Source organism: Pelophylax lessonae, assembly GCF_965119305.1.
Source record: "Pelophylax lessonae genome assembly, chromosome: 3".
Taxonomy (NCBI): Eukaryota; Metazoa; Chordata; class Amphibia; order Anura; family Ranidae; genus Pelophylax; species Pelophylax lessonae.
The window spans coordinates 281,812,194-281,838,602 of NC_138770.1; the positions used below are offsets into that span (position 1 = coordinate 281,812,194).

Below are 26,409 nucleotides of genomic sequence, written 5' to 3' on the forward strand. Positions count from 1 at the left end.
ACTTCTCTTTCTTTACTCAATTTACTTACACAAACCTTACATTTTTGCACGATAGGGCAGCTCACTTCTTGTAAACATGCTAACCTAAATGTACATTTATTATTACTGAAATCACCCTAAACAGAGCATAAAGAACATTGACATGTTTTACAAAGAACGTGTTCATGTCTATCAAACAGGTGGGAAAAAGAATATAAAAAACCCACAGGTTCCTCACAGATTATTTCTCTTTCTTTGCACTGAGCCAGTTGCTCAAACAGACGAGCCTGTTTACATTTTCAGATGACAGGGCAGCTCGCTTTTTCTGAACAACATGTCCTGAGAGTGAAAACAATCTTTCACAAGGTACGGATGTGGCAGGTGTTGATAAGTATATGCGTGCAAGGTAGGCCATCTCACTGTGTGCCCCTTCATGATTGGACCACCACTGCAGGGGACAGTCCTCTATGGCAATAGAGGGCTCTGCCTTGTAGCGCTCCACACATTTCTCAATACAGTCCTCTTCATCATCATCAGATGAAGATTCTGGCACAGACATGAGACATGTTATCTTCTTAGGTGGTTCAGTTGTCACTGTCAGTGTCACTGGTTTATCTGGCTGTGCAAGCCCCTCCCTCTTGAGCAAGGCACAGACTGAACTCCACACCTCAGCTCTGTCAGCCCTGCTCAGACATTTGAGGTCCTTAAACCTAGGGTCCAGTGCTGATGCAACCCTCAGCCATGTGGTGTTGGTTTTTTCCTTCCGTTTGTCCATGTCAGTTGTGAAAGTTTCCTTAAACTTAATCATGTAGGCTGGGTCATCTTCTGAGACCTCCATCACACGTGATAGATGACACAACGCGGGCAGCACAACTGAGCAAGAAACAAATTTCTCTCCTCCTAAAAGTTCACTCACATACCTGGAATAATAGAGAAAAGCACTTTAGTTAGACATAATGAATCTCTCACTCACTTTCAATCTCTCACTCTTAACACACGCACGCGCACACACACACACACACACACACAAATATAATAATAATAAGAGTATCAATAAATTACCTGCAGTGTTCCAGCACAGTCTCCAACCTCTTCAGTTTATCAAATTCAGCTGCAGTTGGCATGTTGATGTTGCCTGCATGTAGGCCCAGTGCATCTCTCAATGGTTCTTGATTTCTCTCAACACGCTTTATCATTTCTAGGGTGCTGTTCCACCTAGTAGACACCTCCTGTACGAGTGACTCTTTCTTTTGAAGATGTTTGACTTGCTGCTGTTCAAGCTCGGCTGCGTTAGCAGGGCTATGCTTGAAATGACCCACTAACTTCCTGCATTTTGCCAAGGCGCCATCAAACGGGCTGTTTTGGAGAGAAACTGTGATGGCTCGGTGGAGGCTGTGTGCAATGCAAGGCATATGCTCGAACGGGAGCTGCCTGGCCGCTGCAATCATGTTGCGTGCACTATCAGTGGTCACTATTTTAATTTTGAGTTCAATGTTCCACTGTCTGGCTACTTGAAGAAAGTGCTCAGCGCAAACGTCAGCATAGTGTCTATCTTCTGTCTTCATAACGGTCAAAGCGTGAGACTGAAGTTTCCAGTGCGCGTCAAAATAATGTGCTGTGACGCCTAGGTAGCTATGGTTACTGAGGGAAGTCCAATAATCTCCGGTGAGCGCAACCGTGTTTGTCTGTCTCAATGCCTCCTGAATTTTAGCTTTCTCCTCTTCATATAAGTTGTGAATCTTGGTTGTAATGGTGGCTCTTGAAGGTAGTTCGTATGTAGAATCGTTAGATGCGATGCGAATAATTTCAAGTAGACCCTCGTCCTCGACCACATTAACTGGTCTACATGCTGTAGCCACCCATTTAGCTATAGTTGAGGTGAGTCTATTAGTTGTGGACTTATCCATCGATCTCCGCTGCAAACTTTGATCCATTGTGGTCTGCCTTTGACGAGGGGGAGGGGGGCTCTCCGTGTCAGTTGTATGCTTCGCCATCAAGTGATATTTTAAACTCGACGTGCTGCGGTGATAACTTAATTCACATCGACAATAACTGCAGATAACTTTTGTCTTGTCGACAGAACCATCAGACCTCGTTTTGTATATAAATTTTCCGTTCAGAAGACCCCTTTCTTTTTCCATTTCTGTTTGCTGCTGCATCTTTATCTCTCCAACTACAGGCTAGGCCACGGGTCAATATATATGAACTTCATGAAGTGTTTCTTTCTGTATAGACCACAGAAGAAAGAGGGTCAATTTAGTCAGCAGTAATGTTTGAGGCTATTAGTGTGTAACATAGACAGTTTATTGATAAATTAAATATATTGGGGTTTAGTAACACCCGTGCAAGATAAGGTTGTTAGTGAATACAATCAGTGCATTAATAGGAAACAAGACAGACATAACATAAAGTGACAGATAACCGGCCGGCATATACTTCAAGTGATATACATATATTAATCACAACATGCTTTAATAGCCGTAAATGTTCTTGAAGGGGCTCCTTTTGGGCAATCGGTCGTCGATTTTAATTGGTGACTGTGTATGGGCAGTTGTTCTTATTGAGTTGCTCCTAAGAAATCGTTTAGGGGTGGTTTTATCTAAGTATTGAAAGCAGGGCTGTAAGAACTACCGCTCAAGATTTCCTTGGTTGGGACAGCAGAATATGGCTGTATTGCCGTTATTATATAAACGTCGGTTCAGTACCGCATATAAGTGGAAACAGTGCTCCGATGGCTAAAAGCCATTTCTTCACCCCTGTGTGGTGAATGCTTTATTATGTACCTTTCTGCCGATCTGTAGGTCAGTGCGTCTGCTTCCGCTGTCCGCTCTCGTGCTGTCATCAGTCTCCGCTCTTCCTCGTGGTTCCTGGCGTCCGATGCTTGCTTGGAGCGATGAGGGGGTGTGCCGCCAGGCTAACTTGCGTAGCTTCGTCTGGACGTCGTAGGCCACGGGTCAAACAGCAAACAGGTGATGCGCGCTGCATTAATCGCGCGTTAAAAAAATTATCGCCGTTAAAATGAATCTGAGTTAATGCGTTATTAACGCGCTAATTTTGACAGCACTAATTGATATGCAGGTTTTTTTTTCACAGCAGGAGCCAAAATACATTACTTTTCTGTGTGTTGCAACACAGCTTGTAACACTGCTATTGAATACAGCATGTTCTATTTTCATAAACCATACCCCAACTCAATATGTTGTGGGGAACTAAGCCTACTGGAAATGATAGATTTGAACTTGGTATTGCCTCGGGCCTGCTTTGGGTAATGCAGCCTAACACACTTGGTATGAATGGGTTCTTAAAAACCTTTACCTTTCAATATGTCTGATCAAAGCTTGTTTAAGTCAGCAGCCCCAGATATGATCCATATTCATTACTCAAAGCAAAGATTAGTGCTGCTGAAGGGTACTTTAACCACTTCAGCTCTGGAAGGTTTACCCCCCCCCCCCCTTCCTGACCAGGTCACTTTTTCCGATACTGCACTGCATTGTTTAACTGACAATTGCGTGCTCATGTGACCTTGTACCAAAATATAATTGATGTCCTTTTTTTCCCCACAAATAGAGCTTTCTTTTGGTGGTATTTGATCACCTCTGCTGTCTTTCTTTTTTGCACTATAACGTTTTTTAAAAAACCCGACAATGTTGAAAAAAAATTACATATCCAATAAGAGCATGTAAAAAAAATAATTTCTTCAACAATTTAGCCAATATGTATTCTAGAAGAGTAACTAGAATCTTTAGGGCCCCGCTGCAAGAAACCATGATGGGCCCTGACTGACACCCTCCTTTTCATTGGAGCCCCAGGCTTCCAATTTTGGGAGGGTGTCCATGGACATCCTCCCAGAAACTCTGCCTCCTACGTACCCACTGGAGCGTGCATCCAGCGCACTCTGTGACTGCTGTGTCCTTTGGATAATTACAGATCACAGTAATGGATCAATCACAGCATCCCTTTACATGTGATCAGGTGATCACATGTAAATAGACTTGCCGTTTATCAGCATCCCTTTCCTCCCACTCTGTGTCTGTCTGAGGAAAGGTGAGCCATTAAACGGTAAGAATGGCAGTGCATTGTTTACACTGATAATCAGTGCCCTGATCATCAGTGAAGCCTATTAGTGCCACCTATCAGTGCTCATCAATTCTTCTTATTAGTGCTTATGAATACCGCCTATTTGTGCTCATCATTGCTGCCTGTCAGTGTTATCAGTGCCAATCAGTGCCACCTACTGTATCAGTGCTCATCAATGCTGCCTATCAGTGTCCATCAGTGCTTCCTATCAGTGCTCAATGCCTATCAGTGCCACCTATCAGTGCTCATCAATGTCATAAGTAAGTTCTCAATGCTCATTAGTGCCACTTATCAGTGCTCGTTGATGCCACCTATCAGTGCTCATCAATGCCCATCAGTGCTGCCTATCAGTGCCCATCAGTTCAGCCCATCAATGCTGCCTATCAGTGCCCATCAGTGCAGACAATCCGAGTCCATCAGTGCTACCTATCAGTGCTCAATGCTCATCAGTGCCACCTATCAGTGCTCATCAATGCTGCCTATAAGTTCTCATCAGTGCCCCCTATCAGTGTTTATCAATGCCACCTATCAGTGTCCATCAGTACCACCTATCAGTGCTGTTTATCAGTGCTCAATTCCCATTAGTGCCACTTATCAGTACTCATCAATGTCGCCTATCAGTGCTCATCAATGACCATCAGTGCCACCTATCAGTGCTCATCAATGCCACCTATCAGTGTCCATCAGTGCCACCTATCAGTGCTGCTTATCAGTGCTTAATGCCTATCAGTGCCATCTATCAGTGCTAATCAATGTCCATCAGTGCGTTTTTTCAGTGCTTATCAATGCACATTAGTGCTGCCTATCAGTGCCCATCAATGCTGTCTATCAGTGGCCATCAATGCTGCCTATCAGTGTCTATCAGTGCAGCCTATCAGTGTTCAATGCCTATCAGTGCTCATTATTGTTGCCTATCAGTGCTCATCAATGCCCACCAGTGCTGCTTTTCAGTGCTCATCAATGCCGCCTAACAGTGCTCATCAACGCCCATCGGTGCCGCCTATCAGTGTCCATCAGGGCTCATCAATGCTGCCTATCAGTGCCTACCAGTGCAGCCTATCAGTGCTCAATGCCCATCAGTGCCACCTATCTGTGCTCATCAAAGTCACCTATCAGTACTCTTTAATTCCCAATTGCCCATCAGTGCTGCTTTTCAGTGCTCATCAATGCCCATCAATGCCACCTATCAGTGCCCATCAGTGCCACCTATCCGTGCTCATCAAAGTCCCCTATCAGTGCTCTTTAATGCCCATCAGTGCCGCTTTTCAGTGCTCATCAATGCCGCCTATCAGTGCTCGTCAATGCCCATCAGTGCCGCCTATCAGTGCCCATCAGTTACACCCATCAGTGGTCATCAATGTCGCCTATCAGTATTGCCTATAAGTGCTCAGTGCCCATCAGGGCCACCTATCAGTGCAGCCTATCAGTGCTCATCAATGCTGTCTATCAGTGCTCATCAATCCCAGTTATCAGTGCCCATTAGTGCCTCCTAACAGCCCTGCCTATCAGTGCTCATCAATGCCTCCTGCCTCCTCAGCAGGGCTCTGAGCTGAGACCATTTCTTTCACATAGCTCAGAGCCAGCATTGACAGTTCCCCCTCCAACCTTCCTTCTCCCTCATACGGATGGGGAGGAGACAGACAATCTGATCCTTCTCTCCCACCTCTGGACTCTTGTGTGCACTTCATGAAGTGTGAAGCTAATGAGCTCACACTTTCCGCAATGCACACAGGAGGGAAGGGGAGGGGCAGGCAGAGAAGGATCAGATTGACTGTCTCCTCTCCCATCCTCCCAGGGAAGGTAGGAGGGGGAACTGTGAATGCTGGCTCTGAGCTATATGAGAGAAATGCTCTCAGCTCAGAGCCCTGTGACTAGCAACCCCGCTATGGCCCCCGACAGTGGCGGAACGCCAGGGCTTGGTCATAAGTGTGACTGTTGCGACCCTGGTAGTTCCACCACTGATGTATTCTGCTACATGATTTTGGTAAAATAAAATCCCAAAAAGCATGTATTGATTGGTTTGCACAAAGGTTATAGCGTCTACAAACTATGGGATAGATTTATGGACTTTTTATTGTTTTTACTAGTAATGACAGCGATCAACAATTTTTAGCAGGACTGCAACATTGCAGCGGAAAATCTGACACTAAGTGACACTTTTTAAGGACCAGTGACCTCAATACAGTGATCAGTGATAAAAATAAAATGTGCTGTCACTACCATAATGACACTGGCAGGGAGGGGGTTAACATTAGGGGCGATCAAAGGGTTAAGTGTGCTCCTAGGGAGTGCTAACTAAGGGGGGGGGGGGGGAGTGGATGCACTAGAGGACAGAACTCCCTCCCTGACAGAACCACGGCCTGTCTGGTTTACATAGGCAGACTGCCGTTCTGTCATTTCGCTGAACGATCGGACCCGCTGATTGGCTCCCACTGTGTCAAATCACACACGCCCCCGAAATTTCCTGCACAAAATCATGTACATGTACATATGTACATGATTTTGCATAGCCGGGCCACCCTGCTGCAGTATATATGTGACAGGCAGTCCAGAAGTGGTAAATGCACAATTTTTTAACTAGAAATGCCCATGTCCTTGATCACCTTGTGTTCCCTGGGATTGCTTTCTTACTGTCTGGGGCATGGTTTAACTGTAAAAAGACAGAGATCCATGTTCAGAAACACATGATCTCTGTCTTTCTTGCTAGCAGAACAGCAATCTGCCTTGGTTACATAGGCAGACTGCCGTTCTGCCTCTCTCTGAACGATCGCTGGGTTTCCCGTGGACATCAGGTCTGTCGGACCCACTGATTGGCTCACACTGTATCCAATCACAGCGGGAGCGGGGCTCCGGCGGCACGTGCCCATGCCCCAGAGCTGAAGAAAGGAATCACGTAGAGGTACGTGATTTTGTGCTTAAGGGCTGCCCTACCGCAGTGTATGTATGGGGGCGGTCCTTAAATGATAAAGTATATCTAAACCCAAGAACAAAAATGTATTACCCTGTAGCTCACATATCCTTAGTGGCAGCATTTGTTTTATTTTAGGACTAAGTAAATTTTCTGCAAGTACAAAAAAATACCTGTTGATCCTGTGAAACCTTGTGTCTTCCTGTACACTGAGCACTGCGTTTAACCACGTGCCCTCCAGAAGGTTTACCCCCCTTTATGACCAGGCCATCCTTTGCGATACATCACAGCGTTATTTTAACTGACAATTGCGCAGATGTTGCGATGCTGTCACCGAATAAAATGTATGAGTGTTTTTTCCCAAAAATAGAGCTTTCTTTTGGTGGAATTTGATCACCTCTGTGGCTTTTATTTTTTGCGCTATAAACAATAAAAGACCAAAAAAAATATATATTTCTTACTTTCTGCTATAAAACATATCCAATAAAAAAATATAAAAAATCAAATTTCTTCATCAGTTTAGGCCAATATGTATTCTGCTACACATTTTTGGTAAAAAAAATCCCCAATATGCATATATTGATTGTTTTGCGCAAAAGTTATAGCGTCTACAAACTATGAGATAGATTTGTGGAATTTTTTTTTCTTTTTTTCTTTTACTAGTGATGGCGTTGATCAGCGACTTATAGCGGGACTGCGATATTGTGGCAGACAAATTGGACACTTTTTGGGAACCAGTGACACCAATATAGTGATCAGTACTGAAAATATCACTATACTAATGACAATGACAGGGAAAGGGTTAACACCGGGGGCGATCAAAGGGTTAAATGTGTTCCTAGGGAGTACTTGCTAACTGTGTGGGGGTGCTTGTACTGTGGGAAGGCAGAGATTCGTGTTCCTGCTTAGCAGAAACACAGGATCACTACCTTCCCTTTTTTACAGAACAGTGATCTGCCTTGTATACATAGGCAGACCGCCGCTCTGCCTCTCTCACAGAGAAGCCACTTTGCCGCGATATATATACAGTATACGGTCAGCAAGCAGTTAATATCAAACATTGTTATCAGCTTTCTCAACTATTTTCTGAGAACTACAAAAAAACATTCCTCTATATATAATGGAGTGAGAAGAGGAGAAGATGTTTGTATGGAGGAGAGCAGCCTAGGATGACAACACTTTCTCCACAGATACAATGCAGTGACCAAGTGTTGTCATCCCAGGACCGGAGGTGAGTTATTGACATTAGGTAATCATTAGGTGATAATAAAGGAGAACAAATGCTTGAAAAATGGAAACGAATTCAGTCACTACATCTAAGGACTTTTAAGCATCAATATCCAACTGTACAGAAATATGGGCAGTCAAAACCATATGAGTACATTGTACAATGGCTGGGCTGAACGTGATTGTAAGTGAAATGCTATTGAAAGTCGTTAGATAGTATTTTCATTTCATAACTGATGCTATGCCAAAAATGCTTATTTAATTTCACCATAAGATGATGAGCTATTGATCAGCGTATTTTGTAACTATTGTTATGTTAATTGCTGCAGAAAAATAAGTTGGTTAATAATTATCTTTTTAATCAATGTAGATAATTCTTAGTTCTTTGTGTTTTTCAGCTTAAGCAAACAATAGAACATGGAAAAACAGATATATGTTTTTGTTTTATAAATCAATACGTCACCTTACCATATTTCTTACACAATAATAATGTATTTTTATAAAAATCAACAAGCAGCTTAATAATTCTATTTTTGCATTGGAAGAGAGGCAAAACTGCCTTTTTGAATAATGAACTGGTAGTCATGTAAATGCATGTTGTCTATACAGCAATGACCAAACACACCTAAGGCCCCTTTCATACACTCCGTCCTTCGGACGGAGTCCGTTTTTCTCAGCACTGAGCAGAAGGATGACAGCGGTGTCTCCGTGCTGTGTGCAGAAACACAGCTGTCAGTTCCCCATGCATCTCTATGGGGGAAATTGGATGGGAACGGACCGTCGGTCCGTTCTCATCCGATCCCATCTGATCCGCTGTACGGATGGAAAATAGGGTTTCCATACGTCCAGATTTGACAGATCGATGTCAGTGGACATGTCGCCGCTGACATCCGATGCCCCATAGGAATGTATGGGGGGACCGTTCAGATCCACCAAAAAAACGGACAGGCGGATCTGAACTGTGTGAAAGAGCCCTTAACAGTTTAAACACTTAAAGCGGAGTTCAACCCAAAAGTGGAACTTCTGCTCATTTGCTTCCTCCCCCCTCTGGTGCCACATTTGTCACCTTTCAGGGGGGAGGGGGGAAGGGGTACCTGTTTTTGACAGGTAGCCTTCCCTACTTCTGGGAGATGGCGCCGTCTCTCGGAAGTTTGGCTCCCTCCTCCTTCAGCCGCAGAGCCAATCCAAATGCGCAGCGCGCATGCGCAGTAGGGACCTGCCCATGAAGCTGCAAGGCTTCACTGCCGGGTTCCCTGACCGGCAATGGCGGCGGCAGCACCCGACAGCCGATGGAAACATTGGCTACGGTGCCGACATCGCTGGACTCCAGGACAGATAAGTGTTCTAATATTAAAAGTCAGCAGCTACAGTATGTGTAGCTGCTGACTTTTTTTCTGGGGGGGGGGGGGGGAACTCTGCTTTAAAGGGCATAAAGGATAAGTTCACTTTCGGGAACATGTTACATAAAAACGGTAGGAACATGTAACATGTTCCCACTCCTGCAGCCGTTCAGTGATCCACTGCTTTTGTCTGACAGCAGTACAGGGAGAAGTTCCCCATACCAGCTGTCACTTTTTTAAAATAGCCCTCACGGCTGCATTATTCATACAGAGTTCTGTGAATGAAGGAACTACAAGTACCGACACCTTTGCAGCTCTGTTGAGTGCTGTGGTAGTTCATTGATTCTTCCTGTCATTGTGAAACTGCCTGCCTGTACGATTCATTCTGCTTTGAAATTGCACAGTGGACAATTGTCACCCTGTGGACAGGATAGTCTTAGAAGGACTTATAGTTTTAAATGGATTTTAACTCCTTCCCGCCCAGCCAATAGCAAAAGGATTGGCCGGGCGATGGATCCATAACCCTGATTGTGTGTCATATGACGTCCTTCAGGATTTGCCACTAGTGTGTGCCCCGACACACCACATCTCTGATCACAGTAAAAGGCCTATGACATAGGCTCTTTACCATGTGATCTTCTGTGTCCAATCACAGCTGATCAGAGCATAATCAGGAAGTGCTGATTATCTGCATTTCTCTATTTACTGCTGACACGACTTGTACAGAGGAGAGCCGATAAGCAGCCCTCCTGACAGGTTGGTTCTGCACTGACAATCAGTGTAGTGATTATCAGTGCAGCCCCCCGCAGCGATGCCCACCAGTGCCCATCTGTGATTCCCACAAGTGATGAACACAAGTGCCCTCCAGTGATGAACACAAGTGCCCACCAGTGATGCCAATCAGTGCCCATCAACAATGCCAATCAGTGCCCATCAGCGATGACAATTAGTGCCCATCAGTAATGCCTGTCAGTGCCTCCTCATCAGTGCTGCCTATCAGTGCTGCATATCAGTGCCGCCTCATCAGTACCCAACAGTGCAGCCTCATCAGTGCTGGTCAGTGAAGTAGAAGACGTACTTGTTTACAAAATTTTATAACAAACGGAAAAAAAAAACATTTTTTTTAAAAAAAAATGTCCTTTTTTTATTTGTTTAGCAAAATTATTAAATACCACCAAAACAAAGATCTATTTCTCTCAAAAAAATGGTAACATTTTTGTTTGGGTACAGTGTTGCATGACCATGCAATTGTCATTCAAAGTGTGACAGTGCTGAAAGCTTAAAATTGGCTTGGGCAGGAATGGGGTGAAAGTGCCCGGTATTAAAGTGGTTAAGTAAACAGCCAACTTATTAAAACCTTGTGCATCCAGTGTTCTGCGGGTAGGGCAACCAAATCATTTAATTGTGCAGCTGTGCATGGTAGCCAGTCAGCTTCTAACCTCAATTTCGTTCAATGAAGCTTTGACGAAAAAAAAAAAAAAACCTAAAAGCCGATTGTTTTCTATGCAAAGCTGCACCAGATTGTGCACTCTCCAGTTTTAGTAAATCAACACCTTTATCTTCTTTAACAGAGGAAATATTCTGAGAGGTCTGTATCTTATATCTTTATATCTTGTATATATAATAAAAATTTACACAAGCCTGAATAGGATAAACATAAAAAAATGATTTCCACATGAATAAAATAAAACATTTTTGTAGACAATATTTCCTTCACTGACTCAATGGACCATCAAAGCCTGCAACTCCTATGGGAGGTTGATAAATGTATGGACTTGGGAAGACAACTGTGTTTACAGAGGATTATGTACTGGTTGAATATTTGTGTGATCTCCATGGTAGAATGAAATATCTTCAGATAAACACAGATCAGCCTGGAAAGTATTGAGCAAACAGGCCTACAGTTTAGCCACTAATTGCGCTATGTCATTAACTACTCCATCCTGGTAGACCTGGCACTGGGGCACACATTCTATTGTCCTTTCACCAACGCATCACAAATAAAAAGAAGTAATTCTCAGCTCTTGTCGTTGGTTCTGTGCCTGTTGTTGATACTGAAGGGTGGGACCGTCTGCTCCATATTTGTATTGTGAGCAGCAAACCAAACACATTAGCAGATCATCAATGTCCCTATGCCCCGAGCCAATGAATATTTAGAAATATTATTAATTTACTTCCTTTAATGTTCTTCGTATGAACTTTGAAAAATAAACATAGTCAGGGGACAAAAGGCAGCAAATGTCAGTCATTAAGCCTGATCTCCCTCTGTGGTTGTTTTCTGTAGATGACCGTGTCTTAACCTGCCTAGTTATGAGGTCATATTTCCGCGCAGTTCAATAGGATTCACCTTTCAATTCAGCAAGAGCTTATACTCTATGCAGCATATGTTTTTTGGTAAACATGCATTCCGTTTTTGTTTTTACAGATAGATCGAAAAGAAAAGCCTACAGAATTAAGGATGGGAGGGGATATTTTTAGTGCATTGTTCAGATTTTTGTTAGAAGTGGTTTTAAAGTTTTTATTCATGTACAACATATTTGAAAAACGTGAATAAGTAAACACAGACAGTATTCCCTGACTGCACCTGAGGTTTACTCTCCAGTCAAGTTCATGATACAGACAAGTCTACACCCCTAGGAAACACACAACGAAATAAATCCATGTTTGCTTTTCAAATGACTTGCTGTGCAGACAATGTGAAGAGACACGAATGGGTGCTCTGTATGGAAGATACGGTATGTTTATAATAACATGCACATTATTTTTTCGAAGTGGCACAGAACAAGAAGATTTCCACCGGAAACTTGAGTCCCAAAACAGTTTACAGTGAAAGATCAGGTTACTTTACAAGATTAAATCTTTTTTCTGATGCTCTTTTTATGCTCTGCCTATGCCTCTTTAAATATTGAGGATATAATACTGTACCCTGGCATTTTGCTGCACTTCAGCAGGACCTAGAATGCAAGTGTATTTATACATGCATTTATATAGTCAACTGCCTTTACTGCCTTTGTCTGAACAAAATAGTAATAATAAAGTGAGACCTGGAGGAGAGAAAATGGACAAAGGGGATCCATGACTAAAGCATAGTACACACAGGATGAATGTTGGGCGACATCGGCCGGTTCAATAAAAAACGGACGATATTCGGCCCGTGTGTATGGCAATAAAGAAAATGCTCACAGAGCCTGCCCCAATAAAAGTGAACAACCCCAAGCACTTCAGGACAACCCAATTGCCAATCCCTAATGCTGCTACCTAAAAATATAAAATGTATAAAAGGCAACAAAGTAATATGTAAAAACATATATGTGTGACCAGTAGCGCAAAAAAATTGTGATAGGATCACACCACCACAGAAGTGAATAGTCCTTCTAATCAATAGTTACACATGAGACCACATGAAAGACAATTTTCAGAAAAAAGTCCATCATAACATCAGAATGTCCATCCATAAATAGGTGCATCCAAACATGTGAACTCGATGGGATGTAGATTAAGTAAGTGGATACAAGTATAAGTACAAGTACAGTGCAAGCAAGGTGGAGTAGATCACACTCACCAACATTAATGGCTCAGCCACTCTCGTGGATAAGCAAACATGCCAAATGTCAGCAATTCCACCATGGACAAAAACACAAATGCTTGTCAAGATGAAGGAGGATCAATGTACTACGTAACCTCCTCTGCTGCCACTTCCAACAATGTCTTCTCTTTATTTCATAACATATGGAACTTCTGTACATGACATCACATGACCGTGTATATGGCAGCCAGTCCGACAAAAGCCGACTGAGAGCACTGACCGGAGTGTTCTGGTGGGGGGTCAGAACACAATAGCTCAGCGGGGGAGATCCCTATACTAACATCTGATTGGGTTGAGCAAAAAAAGACTAATGGCCTGTACCAGGTTAAGAGCAGGAAAAGGTCAGAAAAGGTTTAAAATGTGAGGGGTAGGGGGTGTAGATTCTACTTAACTGGGGGCTGAGGGTCAGATGGGCAGCCACAAGGATAAATCACTTGAAGGATGTTGGGTAGTTATTCCAGAAACGTTTCTGCACCCCTGCCCTTGAATTACAGTTCATTGTGGGTCCGGGGTAGTTTGGGAGTTGTTCATTTATACCTAAATTACTATGTAACTTTATAGGGGTATATATACACACACACATATATATATATATATATATACACATACACACATATAGGTGTGAAAGTAGCGGAACCCCATCCCTGCGCTAATTAAATTATTTGCAGGGATGGGGTTCCGCTCCTATCACACCTATATGTGTGTATATACATATATGTGTGTGTGTGTGTGTGTATTTATACCCCTATACTGAAGTTCAGATGTTATGCCTGCCTCCAAAGACACCCCAAAAATGCCCAATAAACGCCTGCAACAAAAACGCCCAGGTGTGTTGTTGCAGGCGTTTATTGGGCATTTTTTGGGGTCTTTGGAGGCAGGCATAACATCTGAACTTCTGTATAGGTGTATTTATACACACACACATATATGTATATATACACATACACACGTATAGGTGTGATAGGAGCGTAACCCCATCACTGCAAATAATTTCATTTGCGCAGGGATGGGGTTCCGCTACTTTCACACCTATATGTGTGTATGTGTATATATACATATATGTGTGTGTGTATATATATGCCCCTACACAGAAGTTCAGATGTCATGCCTGCCTCCAAAGACGTCCACAAAAAAGCCCAATAAACGACTGAAACAAAAACGCCCAGGTGTGACAGGAGCGGAGCCCCATCCCTGCTCTACTAATAATTCTAAGAAAAATTATCTTTTTCTTATGGCGGTCACCCTGACATGGATGAATTCGGTCACCCTGGCATACAAGGAGCGGAGCCCCATCCCTGCTCTACTATTAATTCTAAGAAAAATGATCTTTTTCTTATGGCGGTCACCCTGACATGGATGAGTTCTGTCACCCTGGCATAGCAGTCAGAGTCAGTTCACCCTACACTACACTACGGTCACCCTGACACTTAACACTTTCCCTACAGAAACTAGATTATTGAATCTAACTATAGTGGTATATAGTACCCTAACTACACTAGATATCCCTTTTCTCACACTAATAATTGCTAAATGACACTTTTGTAGCAGGAGTAACAATACTGCTTCCATTCTCTTCCAGTATTACAGTGCTAGAGATTTGGCGGGGCTATGTTATATACTGGGGGGCGTATTCACTACTGATTGGCCTCTGGACCCCCTAGTCACTCCAATCACATTCCTAGCATCCTCCTGCCCCCTCAATTGGCTTTTACTGATGTTTCTGGTCCAATCACGGGCTTTTAAAGCCCAGTTCCTGTCCCATTGCATTTTGGGCGGTTCTGGTTGCCGAATTCCGAACTTTTTCCGCAAAAAGTTCGGAATTCGGCCGAATTTCGAACAGCCAATGTTCGGGTCGAACCGGTGGTCGACCCAAAACGTTCGATCATCCCTACTGTTGATCTACCATAAAGCTAGTGAAACGTTGTGTCTTAGTTAAGAACATAGTGCCTCTGCTGAACTTAAATGCTAAGCAGTGTTGTCAACCATGCCTGGGTTTTCCCAGGGGCGTAACTACAGGGGTTGCAGGGGTTGCAATCGCTACCGGGCCCCATGCTCCAGGGGGCCCGGTAGCAAACCAGTGGGTAAACTTTCAGGATCGCAAAGGTCACACTTGCGACCGGACCCTGGCATTGCACCACTGTGGGGAGGCCCCAAGATTGTAGGAAGGGGGCCCACTGCAGAACTTGTGAAAGAATCCTGCTGCGGGACTGAAATAAAAGGCCATGCAACGAGTGTAAAGAGCCCCAGGATTAGTGGGAAGAGCCCTGGGCTTGAAGGTAAGGGCCCCGGCCAGGGGTCTGGGGGGCCCTTCATGGTTTCTTGCATCAGGGCCCTGAAGGTTCTAGTTACGCCTCTGGGTTTTCCTCTGCATAGCTAACAACCAACAAACCTTCTTTCCTCATCTTCATTAAATAAGAGAGGATTTGTTTTATCGTCTAGCCAAAGAAAACTCATACAAGACTTTTAACACTGCTTGAGTTTGGCTGTTATGTTGATCCATTGGCTTCAAATCCTTCTGAGCATATCAGGAGTTCTGACTTTCTAATCTTTAATGTTCCATATCAGTGTCTTAGAAAGTATAAAGACTCTAGAAACATAGAGAAAGACAAAGAGGACAACATTGGCAGCCTCAGTAATCCATGATGGATTTCCCCTAGTATTTCCAGTAGAGATTATTTGGAATACAGTCCTAAAGGACATACGATAAATCCTCATATGAATTAGCTGGCACAGTATGGTTTTAGGTATAGTGGTATATGGAGTTATAAATGTTTAAAACTTTTTTCTGGTGATTATGATTGGTTTTGTATGCATTTACTGTATATAAATTAGTATTTTATAGTTGGTAATTTTTCATTACATTTTTTGTATTTTTTTATTTTTTTTGATGGGTTAGTGCCAGGAGGAAAATCTATTCTTTTGTTATATATTGCAGTTTTAACTTACCTTATTTTGTTTTTATTACTAGTATTTCTTCTGAACGGGAATGCCAAAGTTGGAAATTTTTATACCAAATTTATTACCTGCCAATGAAAAAAGGACATCTGTTATAATCTGTTGGGGTTATGTATACCAGTGCCCATATTTTAAACATACTGTGTGTTGAATTTTTAATTTATTTTGTACTAATAAAATACTTTTGTATACAATCACCTGACATATCATTTCAAATTTTGCTACATAAAAGCCCCTGAGAGCATTTATTGAATTCTAGTTAATACTAGTACATCACCGCTTTGTGGATAAAAATGAGTGGGCACCCTGTGTTCGGACACAGCGAGTTCCCTATTGGGGGTGTAGGGCCACAGGGGACACCACCACCGCTTACCTTTGCTCCACCCCTTTAGAAACCCCCTACTTCAATGGAGGCCATCGCAGTTGCTGCCTATGTGATATCCCTCTAGCCCTAAACCGTAGTACAGTTACCTACATAGTCTCAAGTCTGATTATGGACTTAGCCAGACAGCCTATAACAGTCTTGTATGTTCCTGTATTCCACTGTACGAATGAGCTCGGGTCTGTTTTATCCCATCTCATCCCATATTCTTCTTGTTCATGTTTCATATTTTTGTGCCACCTGATGTATTGTACATTTGCTTTAATTTTGTTTCAATAAAATGTTTTGGACAAAAAAAAAATGAGTGGGCACATTCTCATAAACTCAACTATTTAACATCTAGAATACAGTTCTATGAGCCCTGGGTATTCGGTGCCTCTATGAAATTTGTATGAAAATAATATGTCTTAATACATTTTTAAATGATTTGGGGTCATCAGTATGCAAATGTCAAGACCTTTTTTTTATATATTTTTAATTAATGAAAAAAAATAAAACTGAGTCCTTTTTATTTTTACCCCATTCATTTATCTAAATTGGAGATTTCCTGTGTTCTACATTAGGCATGGATTCCCTTCTGTTGATTACACTCTCACTCTTCCTGTGGATTGTAAGTAGTGTTGAAAGTTGAGATGCTCCCTGTAGAGTCCCTGGCCAAGAACATTGTAGATGCACAGTCTTGACAAGTCACCAATTTGTTTAGGGCAGCCAATCGTTGGCGTTCATCTCTTTACAAAGAGCTATTGCTTTTTATGAGTAAAGGACATGAGAACAACAAGCTAGTAATTAAGAAAGATGAGAAATTAAGAGCTAGCATTTGTGTAGAAGGTGGAAATAAACATCTTGTATCTTGCCAACCTGTAATACATCCTGGCTACCCGAGACCCAGGCAGACTTCAGAGATCAACATCGCAAGGCTACAGTTTCTTGTGATGAATGATTTTAGGAATAAGTAATGTAATTACATCTCAGGGGTTATATGTCCACATGGTACACATTATACTTTGCTTGTGAGCTCTTTAGCATTGCAAACAATATGCAACTATTCCCTATTTTATGGAAGTGACTACTATTGCTGTAAACCTTAGATGTTATCATATCTTCATAGATATTTCTAAATTATTACATTATTATTAGTAGTAGTTACATAGTTACATAGTTACATAGTTACATAGTTGGTGAGGTTGAAAAAAGACATCAGTCCATCCAGTTCAACCTATGATGTGTGTGTGTTTGCTTTTAACCGTACATTGTATAACCCTGTATGTTGTGGTCTCTAAGGTGCCCATCTAACAGTTTTTTGAAACTATCAATGCTCCCTGCTGATACGACTGCTTGTGGAAGAGAATTCCACATCCTTACCGCTCTTACATTGAAGAACCCCTTTCGCATTTTAAGGTTAAACCGCCTTTCCTCTAGTTTTAGTGAGTGGCCACGTGTCTTATTGTATCTCCTTTCTCTGAATAGTTTGTTCCTTATGCTAGGGTCACCAGTACAGTATTTGTACATTGATATCATATCCCCCCTCAGTCGTCTCTTCTCCAGAGAGAATAGGTTCAGTGCTTGCAGTGTTTCCTCATAGCTGATGTCCTCCATTCCCCTAATTATTTTTGTTGCCCTTCTCTGGACTCTCTCCAGTTCCAGCATATCCTTCCTGAAGACCGGTGCCCAGAACTGGACAGCATACTCCAGATGTGGCCGGACCAGAGTCTTGTAGAGTGGGAGAATAATCTCTTTATTTCTGGAGTGAATCCCCTTTTTTATACATCCCAGTATTCTGTTGGCTTTACTTGCAGCGGCTTGGCATTGCATGCCACTGCCAAGCCTGTTGTCTACCAGTACCCCCAAGTCTTTTTCCATCCTAGACTCACCCAGAGGCTCCCCCCCTAGTGAGTAGCTTGTTTTCTGGTTTTTGGCCCCAAAGTGCATTACTTTACATTTTTCAACATTAAACCTCATCTGCCATGTAGTTGCCCACCCCGTTATTTTGTTCAGGTCCGCTTGCAAGGTTTCCACATCCTGCATAGAAGATATTGGCATGCTTAGTTTAGTATCATCTGCAAATACTGAGATTGTACTAGATATCCCCTCCTCTAAATCATTTATGAATAAATTAAACAGGATTGGTCCCAGGACAGAACCCTGGGGGACCCCACTTTCCACACCCGCCCAATCCGAGTACTCCCCATTAATCACCACCCTGTGTACTCTCCCCTGGAGCCAGTTCTCTATCCAGGTACTCACCTTATGGTCCATACCTACCTTCCTTAGTTTGTACAGTAAGCGTTTGTGGGGAACGGTGTCAAAGGCCTTTGCAAAGTCCAGATACACCACATCCACAGGCTTACCTTTATCTAGGTGGCAGCTCACTTCATCGTAGAAGGTTAATAGATTGGTTTGGCAAGAACGATTTTTCATAAATCCATGCTGATTGCTACTAATAATACAGTTTTCATTACTAAAGTCTTGTATGTGGTCCCTTAACATCCCCTCCAAAATCTTGCAGACTACCGATGTTAGGCTGACCGGCCTATAGTTCCCCGGGATACATCTCGGCCCCTTTTTAAATATTGGTACCACGTTGGCTTTTTTCCAATCAGCTGGCACCATACCCGTCTGCAAACTATCCTTAAAGATCAAGAATAATGGTCTGGCAATCACCTGGCTGAGCTCTTTAAGAACCCTCGGGTGCAAGCCATCCGGTCCCGGTGATTTATTTATGTTAAGTTTCTCTAGTTTAGTTCTAAGTCTATCTTCTGTTAGCCATGGCGGCATTTCCTGAGGTGTGTTGTTTAGTTCGGCCTTACAAGCTAGGTTCGTGTAGCCCCCCGATTCTTTTGTGAAGACTGAAGAGAAGAAATGATTTAACACTTCCGCCTTTTCTCTGTCCTCAGTGGCCATATTTCCTTTGTCATCTTTTATGGGGCCAATGTGTTCTGGCCTCGCTTTCTTACTGTTTATATACTTAAAGAACTTCTTGGGGTTCTTTTTACTCTCCTCCGCTATATGTCTCTCGTGTTCTATTTTAGCCGCCCTGATTTCGTCTTTACATTTCTTATTACACTCTTTGTAATGCTTAAATGCTGCCAATGACCCCTCAGTCTTGTATTTTTTGAAGGCCTTATCTTTAGCACTAATATACATTTTTATGTTGGAGTTTAGCCACCCAGGGTTTAATTTTGCTCTTTTAAATTGATTTCCCTTTGGAATGCACTGGTCAATCCCCTTGTTAAGTATGCTCTTGAAGCACTCCCATTTTTCCTCCGTGTTCTTTGTTCCCAGGGTTCTATCCCAATTGATATTTTCTAGCAGCGAGCGCAGTTTAGGGAAATTGGCTCTTTTGAAATTCAGTGTCCTTATATTGCCCCTCTGCTTCCTATAACTGTAATTAATACTGAAACTTATTGACCTATGGTCACTGTTTCCTAAGTTGTCCCGTATTTCTATATCCGTGAGCAGGTCTGTATTGTTGGTAATCAGTAGGTCAAGTACTGCATTTTTTCTCGTCGGTGCATTCACCATCTGACCCATGAAATTGTCCTGCAAAACATTTAGGAACTGCCTAGCCTTGGCTGAGTGTGCAATTCCTTCTGCCCAGTCTCTATCTGGATAATTAAAGTCCCCCATTATAATGACATTTCCCATCCTTGCTGCCAATCCTATCTGTAAAATGAGGTCCGCCTCCCCCTCCTCCCTCAGGTTGGGGGCCTATAGCATAAGCCCAATATTACCTTCCCCACCGTGCCTTCCCTTTGAAGCTCTACCCATAGGGATTCTGCTTCGTCCATAGCTCCATTATTAATATCATCCCTCATATTTACCTGTACACTGTTCTTAATATACAGACATACCCCTCTTCCTGTTTTACCCTCTCTATCTCTGCAATAAAGGGAATACCCCTGAATGGTTGCCATCCAGTCATGAGAGCTGTCAAACCAAGTCTCAGTTATCCCCACAAAATCTAAGTCCTCCTCAAACATCAGCAGCTCCAGCTCTCCCATCTTGTTGGCCAGGCTTCTGGCATTGGTATACAAACCTCTTAATTTTGTCCGGTTACCTATATCCTCGTTTGATGTTTTTAGGCTGCTCTCCTGATTTTTCCCCATACCCACCCTGGGTATAGGAGCTCCGAACACCATACCGCTAATGCCCCCATTTCTGCCCTCTGAAACTTGCTTTCCACTGGCTAATTCTACATCTGTACCCTCCCCCCCATTCCCTAGTTTAAAAGCCCCTCTAACTTTTTGGCCACCCTCGCACCCAGTACGGCTGCACCCTCCCCATTTAGGTGCAATCCGTCCCTACAAAAAGTAGTGATGGGTTTAGAAGTAGCAGTAGTAGTAATATCACTTAAAGAGTAAACCTTATAACAGTAATCACAGGCAAAAAGCACAACGAAAAGACATTGAAACATTAAAATGGACCTTCAGGAACCCCTATAAATTTTCTAAGAAACTTTGTTGAAATTTAGGGTGGCACAAGAGCCCAGGAAGAATATTAAAAAATATAAAATGGTTTTGGATTTCTATATCATCCATTTGAAATCTATGTGACTTTCCTTTAGATTGTAAGGGCACCCTATATGTGGATAGCCTGAGCATCACTTAAAGAGGAAGTAAACCCTCCTCAGGAAGTTGTACCTATAGGTAAGCCTATGATAAGGCTTACCTATAGGTACTGTAAATATCTCCTAAACATGTACGGTTTAGGAGATATTTACCTTTAATGCAGCCAGTGACGTCACTGGCGCATGCGCTCTGAAGGAACGGCTGATCGTGCCGTTCCTTCAGAGCCCCGTGCCGTGACCGTCTGCTCCCGCGCGCGTGCGCGGGAGTGACGTCACCGCGGCTCCGGCCAATCAGATGGCCGGATGCCGCGATCCCGGAAGACGGCGACTGAACATGTCGCTCGTCATACAGGTAAGAGAGCGGCATGGCGGGGGCTCGTTCTAAGGTAAGTATTTCATAATGAGCTAGTATGCGATGCATACTAGCTCATTATGTCTTTCTCTTGCAGGTTGTAAAAAAAAAAAATTTTTTGAACGAGTTTACAACCTCTTTAACATCAAGAGTCTGCAAAACATATGATGACCATGTCACACTAGTAACATGCGTGTGTTTTTTTGACTGTTGAAGCAAGAATAGACTGTAGGCTTCTTCAAAGGTAGGGACTGATGTGGATATCTTACATAGCCTGAAAATCACCATGGAATTTGTTAGTATAATTTACTGGATCAATTAGATAGTAAAATAGATCATTTCCACTGTTTTTAATAAAAATATTATATATATATATTTTACTTTCTTCTTCATTTAAGTCTTCACAGAGGACAATGCAAAGTGGACAAACCGAACTAAGGGGCTCATTTATAATGAAGAGCAGATATTGCAGCACATCTTGTTCATAAAAATCAGACTAAAGTATTTAAAGAAATCTCCATGTAAAAAGGGGAAAGACACTTTTCACTAGTTGCTTCTGGAACAGTGGTCTCCAAGGGGTAATTTCTCTTCATGACCTGGTCCAAGGACAACTGTAAAATGTTGGCTTTCCAGTCACTTCCTTTCCCACTGACAAGTCATCAGAGAGGGTTTATGTCAACAGTAGACATAAGCATTAAAACAACTCATTCAGAACCACTTGTATATAGTGCAAATGCAGCCTGATAATTTAGAACAATATATTCCAAACTGCATACAGCTGTTTTAGGCTTTTTGGCCATGATCGGTATGGTGTATGGAAGTTACGGCTTCTAAAGAGTAGTTCTTGGGATCCAATGAGATAGTATATCCAAACAGTATGGTATCACACCGTGGTGTGGCAAAAAGAACTAAATTAAATGTCAGTTTGTGATATCTCCATAAACTCCTAACAAAAGGTTACAGTGCAATGCGCACTTTACACAGCATCAGCACGACTGCCTTTACATTGTACACCAGCAGCCTTGCGATAATGCATGCCGGTACTATGAACAAGCCCAAAAGGAATTAAATAGCCCTCCAATCAAATCAGTGCATAGCACAGTATAGCTTTCTTAGAACAGAAGATATTGCCATGTCTCATACTGTTACATACCCCAAAAGGATTATTTTTCTTCTCAGAGTTATTTCTTTAGGCCCCATCATCCAGATGCACATCTAGAACCCCTGCAATATAGTGCATATATAGGCTATAATATTGTGCCATATTTGTACTATACACTATCAGTGTGGATATGGCCAATCATAAAGAGATAAACACACTGTCCTGAGATGAGAAATATCCTCTTATTTTGGAATATGTGATGGAATGAATTAGGAATTAGACCTAATGCACTCAGATAAAAAAAAAAAATCCCCAGGATTGTAGCTCGCAGCTTTTTTTTTTTTTTTCTTTTTTATGGATCTGAATACGGGTGTCACAGTGTCTATCGAACAGTGCGCAGAGCTGCATAAAAGTTTGTAAAGCAGTAATGCATTCAGAACCATAAAAAAACTAGGAAAGTTTACATCTGGGTGGGGTGATATTTTGCACATACAAGTGTACTATGCACATACATTGAAGCAATAGAAAAGGATGAAGAATTTTACTTGTATATACACATTTTCACATTTACTTGTGTTTTTTACTCAGGATCTTTCTGCTAGCCTCTGTCTACAAGATCCTGTGTATAAACAATATTAAGTTCGTGTGCAAGAGTCCTAGGGCTGGCCATAGACATAGTTCAGCATAAACAGGATGAGATTGCAACCAAGTAGGGGCAAGCTGAATGTACCAAGTTGATCAACTTGGGTACAACCAGCCTGCCGGATCTTCAATGCGATTATTGCTAGTGGCTGGTATAGCTGTTAGTATAATCACTGTCTTCTCCCAGTGAGGACAGCCCCCCACCTGGGAGAATACAATGACTCAGCAGAAGGGATTTCCCATCAATGCTGTTTGTGTTGATAGGGGAATCAAGCATATTTCTTTGCTATAACCCATAGTAGGTACATGCACACAACTGCAATTCAAACCTTTTTTGTTCACAAATCTGAATGCAAGTGTATTTTTTTCCAATGAAGCCCAAGCAGACACTGCACCCTTTGCAGTTTTTGCCTTGTATTGATGAGGTGAATCCCACCAATGGTGCCAGAAACTGTTGACTTGAGAAAGGGTTGCAAGGCCCTGAAACATTGCTTTCTGAGCCTTGCAACCTTTGGCGCTGTCTTCACGTAACCAAGAATAGAAGAATTTGCATTTGAGGACATGCATTTTAAGGGTGTACAGTGCATCCGGAAAGTATTCACAGCGCTTCACTTTGTCCACATTTTGGTACGTTACAAGCTTATTCCGAAATGGATTAAAAAAATAGTTTTCTTCAAAATTCTACAAACAATACCCCATAATTTCAACGTGAAAGCAGTTTGTTTGAAATCTTTGCAAATTTACTAAAAATAAAAAATGAAAAATGTACCTGCACCTGCACATGTACGTGCACCTTTGGCCCCAATTACAGCCTCAAGACTTTTTGAGTATGATGCTACAAGCATGGCACACCTGTTTTTGGGCAGTTTCTCACATTCTTCTTTGCAGGACCTCTCAAGCTCCATCAGGTTGGATGGGGAGCGTCCATGCACATTTATTTTGAGGTCTCTCTAAAGATGTTCAATCGGATCAGGATTCAAGTCTGGGCTCTGGCTGGGTCACTCAAGGACATTCACAGAGTCGTCCCATAGCCACTCCTTTGTTATCTTGACTGTGTGCTTAGGGTTGTTGATCTGCTGGAAGATGGACCTATGCCCCAGTCTGAGGTCCAGAGCGCTCTGGAGCAGGATTTCATCAAGGATATTTCTGTACATTGCTGCATTCTTCTTTCCCTCGATCCTGACTAGTCTCCCAGTTCCTGCCACTGAAAAACATTCCCACGGCATTAAGCTATAACCACCATGCTTCACTGTAGGGATGGTATTGGCCAGGTGATGAGCAGTGCCTGGTTTCCTCCAGACATGACGCTTGCCATTCAGGCAAAAGAGTTCAATCCTTGTTTCATCAGATCAGAGAATTTTGTTTCTCATGTCCTGAGAGTCCTTCAGGTGCCTTTCCGTAAAACTCCAGGTTGGCTGTCATGGGCCTTTTACTAAGGAGTGGCTTCCGTCTGGCCATTCTACCATACAGGCCTGATTGGTGGAGTGCTGCAGAGATGGTTGTTCTTCTGGAAGGTTCTCCTCTCTCCACAGAGAAACACTGGAGCTCTGTCAGTGACCATAAGGTTCTTGGTCACCTCCCTGTCTAAGGCCCTTCTCCCCTGATCGCTCATTTTGGCCGGGCAGCCCACTCTAGGAAGAGTCTTGGTGGTTCTATACTTCTTCCATTTTCAGATGATGGAAGCCACTGTGCTCATTGGCACCTTCAATGCTGCAAACATTTTTCTGTACCCTTCCCCAGATCTGTGCCTCGATACAATCGTGTCTCAGAGGTCTAATGACAATTCTTTGGACTTCATGGCTTGATTTGTGCTCTGACATGCACTGTTAACTGCGGGACCTTAGATTGTAAGCTCCTTGAGGGCAGGGAGTTATGTGAATGTACAATGTATATGTAAAGCGCTGCGTAAATTGACAGCGCTATATAAGTACCTGAAATAAATAAATAAATATAGACAGGTGTGTGCCTTTACAAATCATGTCCAATCAACTAAATTTACCACAGGTGGACTCCAATCAAGTTGCAGAAACATCTTAAGGATGATCAGCGGAAACCATGTGCACCAGTGCTCAATTTTGAGTGTCAGGGCAAAGGCTGTGAATACTTATGTACATGTAATTTTTATTTTTTTATATATACTGGCAAGGATTTTAAACAAACTTCTTTCATATTGTCATTATGAGGTATTGTTTGTAGAATTTTGATGAAAATAATGAATTTAATCCATTTTGAAATAAGGCTGTAACATAACAATATGTGGAAATACACAAAATGTGATTACTTTCTGGATACACTGTATGCATGTAAAAGCCTGTTTACGGATATACATAGATGCAAAAAGTGCATTATGGGATTGAAAACCAAGCAGCAGGATATATAACTAGAAGTTTACCAATTCAAACGCATACATGTCTTTATGAGTTTGAACACATTTAAACACAAGCATTTTGCTAAACATTTATGAAGAAACTTTTGTGCAAGAAAAACTCTGTATATATGATCAGTATAGTTCTTATGGCTGTGTGCATGTAGCTTTGTGTGATTTAGTTGGAGGGCTATTTCATTCCTTTAGTCCTCTTAACCTGTATGAATATACTCTATCACTTAAAAAAAATGTAGGCTATTGATACACTTCAGTCTAAGGCAATACAACTGATTACTGTACAAGGTTAGCTCTTGGTTTCACCTCTGTACATAAGTGTGAAAAATAACACATTTAAACCAATAGCCAAGGGAGGTTGTTCCCCATAAACATAACAAAACAACGGAGGTTTAACCCTTTTCCTGGCATGCAACTGTAATAAAAGCCTAATTACATCTGAATAAAGGAGCATCATTATTTTGTCCTTTGCTCCATGTGAAATCGCTTTGAAAGTCAATATATAACAGAGTGCATGTGGGTCAACTGAGGTCATGACCACATCTTATAGGGAAATGACTTTGGTACCCAACACTTTCTAATGATAAGCAACACAATTAGCACAAAAGTCCAATGCATCCTGCAATAAATATAGGGCATGGATACCACTATTATTCTTTACAGGTAAAAGGAACAATATCATCACACACAGTATGTATTTAGTATGACTGGGAGACACAAACCCCTTGTAAATCTATAAGGCCTTTTTCACATGGGCCTACTTCAGTTTACATTGGTGAAGAGGGCCGTATCTGCCTGCTCGGGATTCATGGGTATTCTATGCACCTGTGTGTAGGCTGTCTCATTCATGTCTATTGGTAAGAAGCAGTTGCACATACACAGTCATTGCTCCCAATTTAAAATCCATGTGGG

At 42.3% G+C, this 26,409-nt stretch overlaps 1 protein-coding gene across 1 annotated transcript; it reads right to left on the minus strand.

Moving 5' to 3' along the window:
• Positions 1 to 220: 220 nt before the first annotated feature.
• On the minus strand, positions 221 to 2,138 carry LOC309550471 (E3 SUMO-protein ligase ZBED1-like; the record flags this gene model as incomplete). The annotated part of the gene is made up of 2 exons (XM_082250842.1): positions 221 to 899; positions 1,042 to 2,138. 2 exons carry the CDS (start codon positions 2,136 to 2,138, stop codon positions 221 to 223), a joined length of 1,776 nt encoding a protein of 591 aa, XP_082106968.1.
• Positions 2,139 to 26,409: the final 24,271 nt, after the last annotated feature.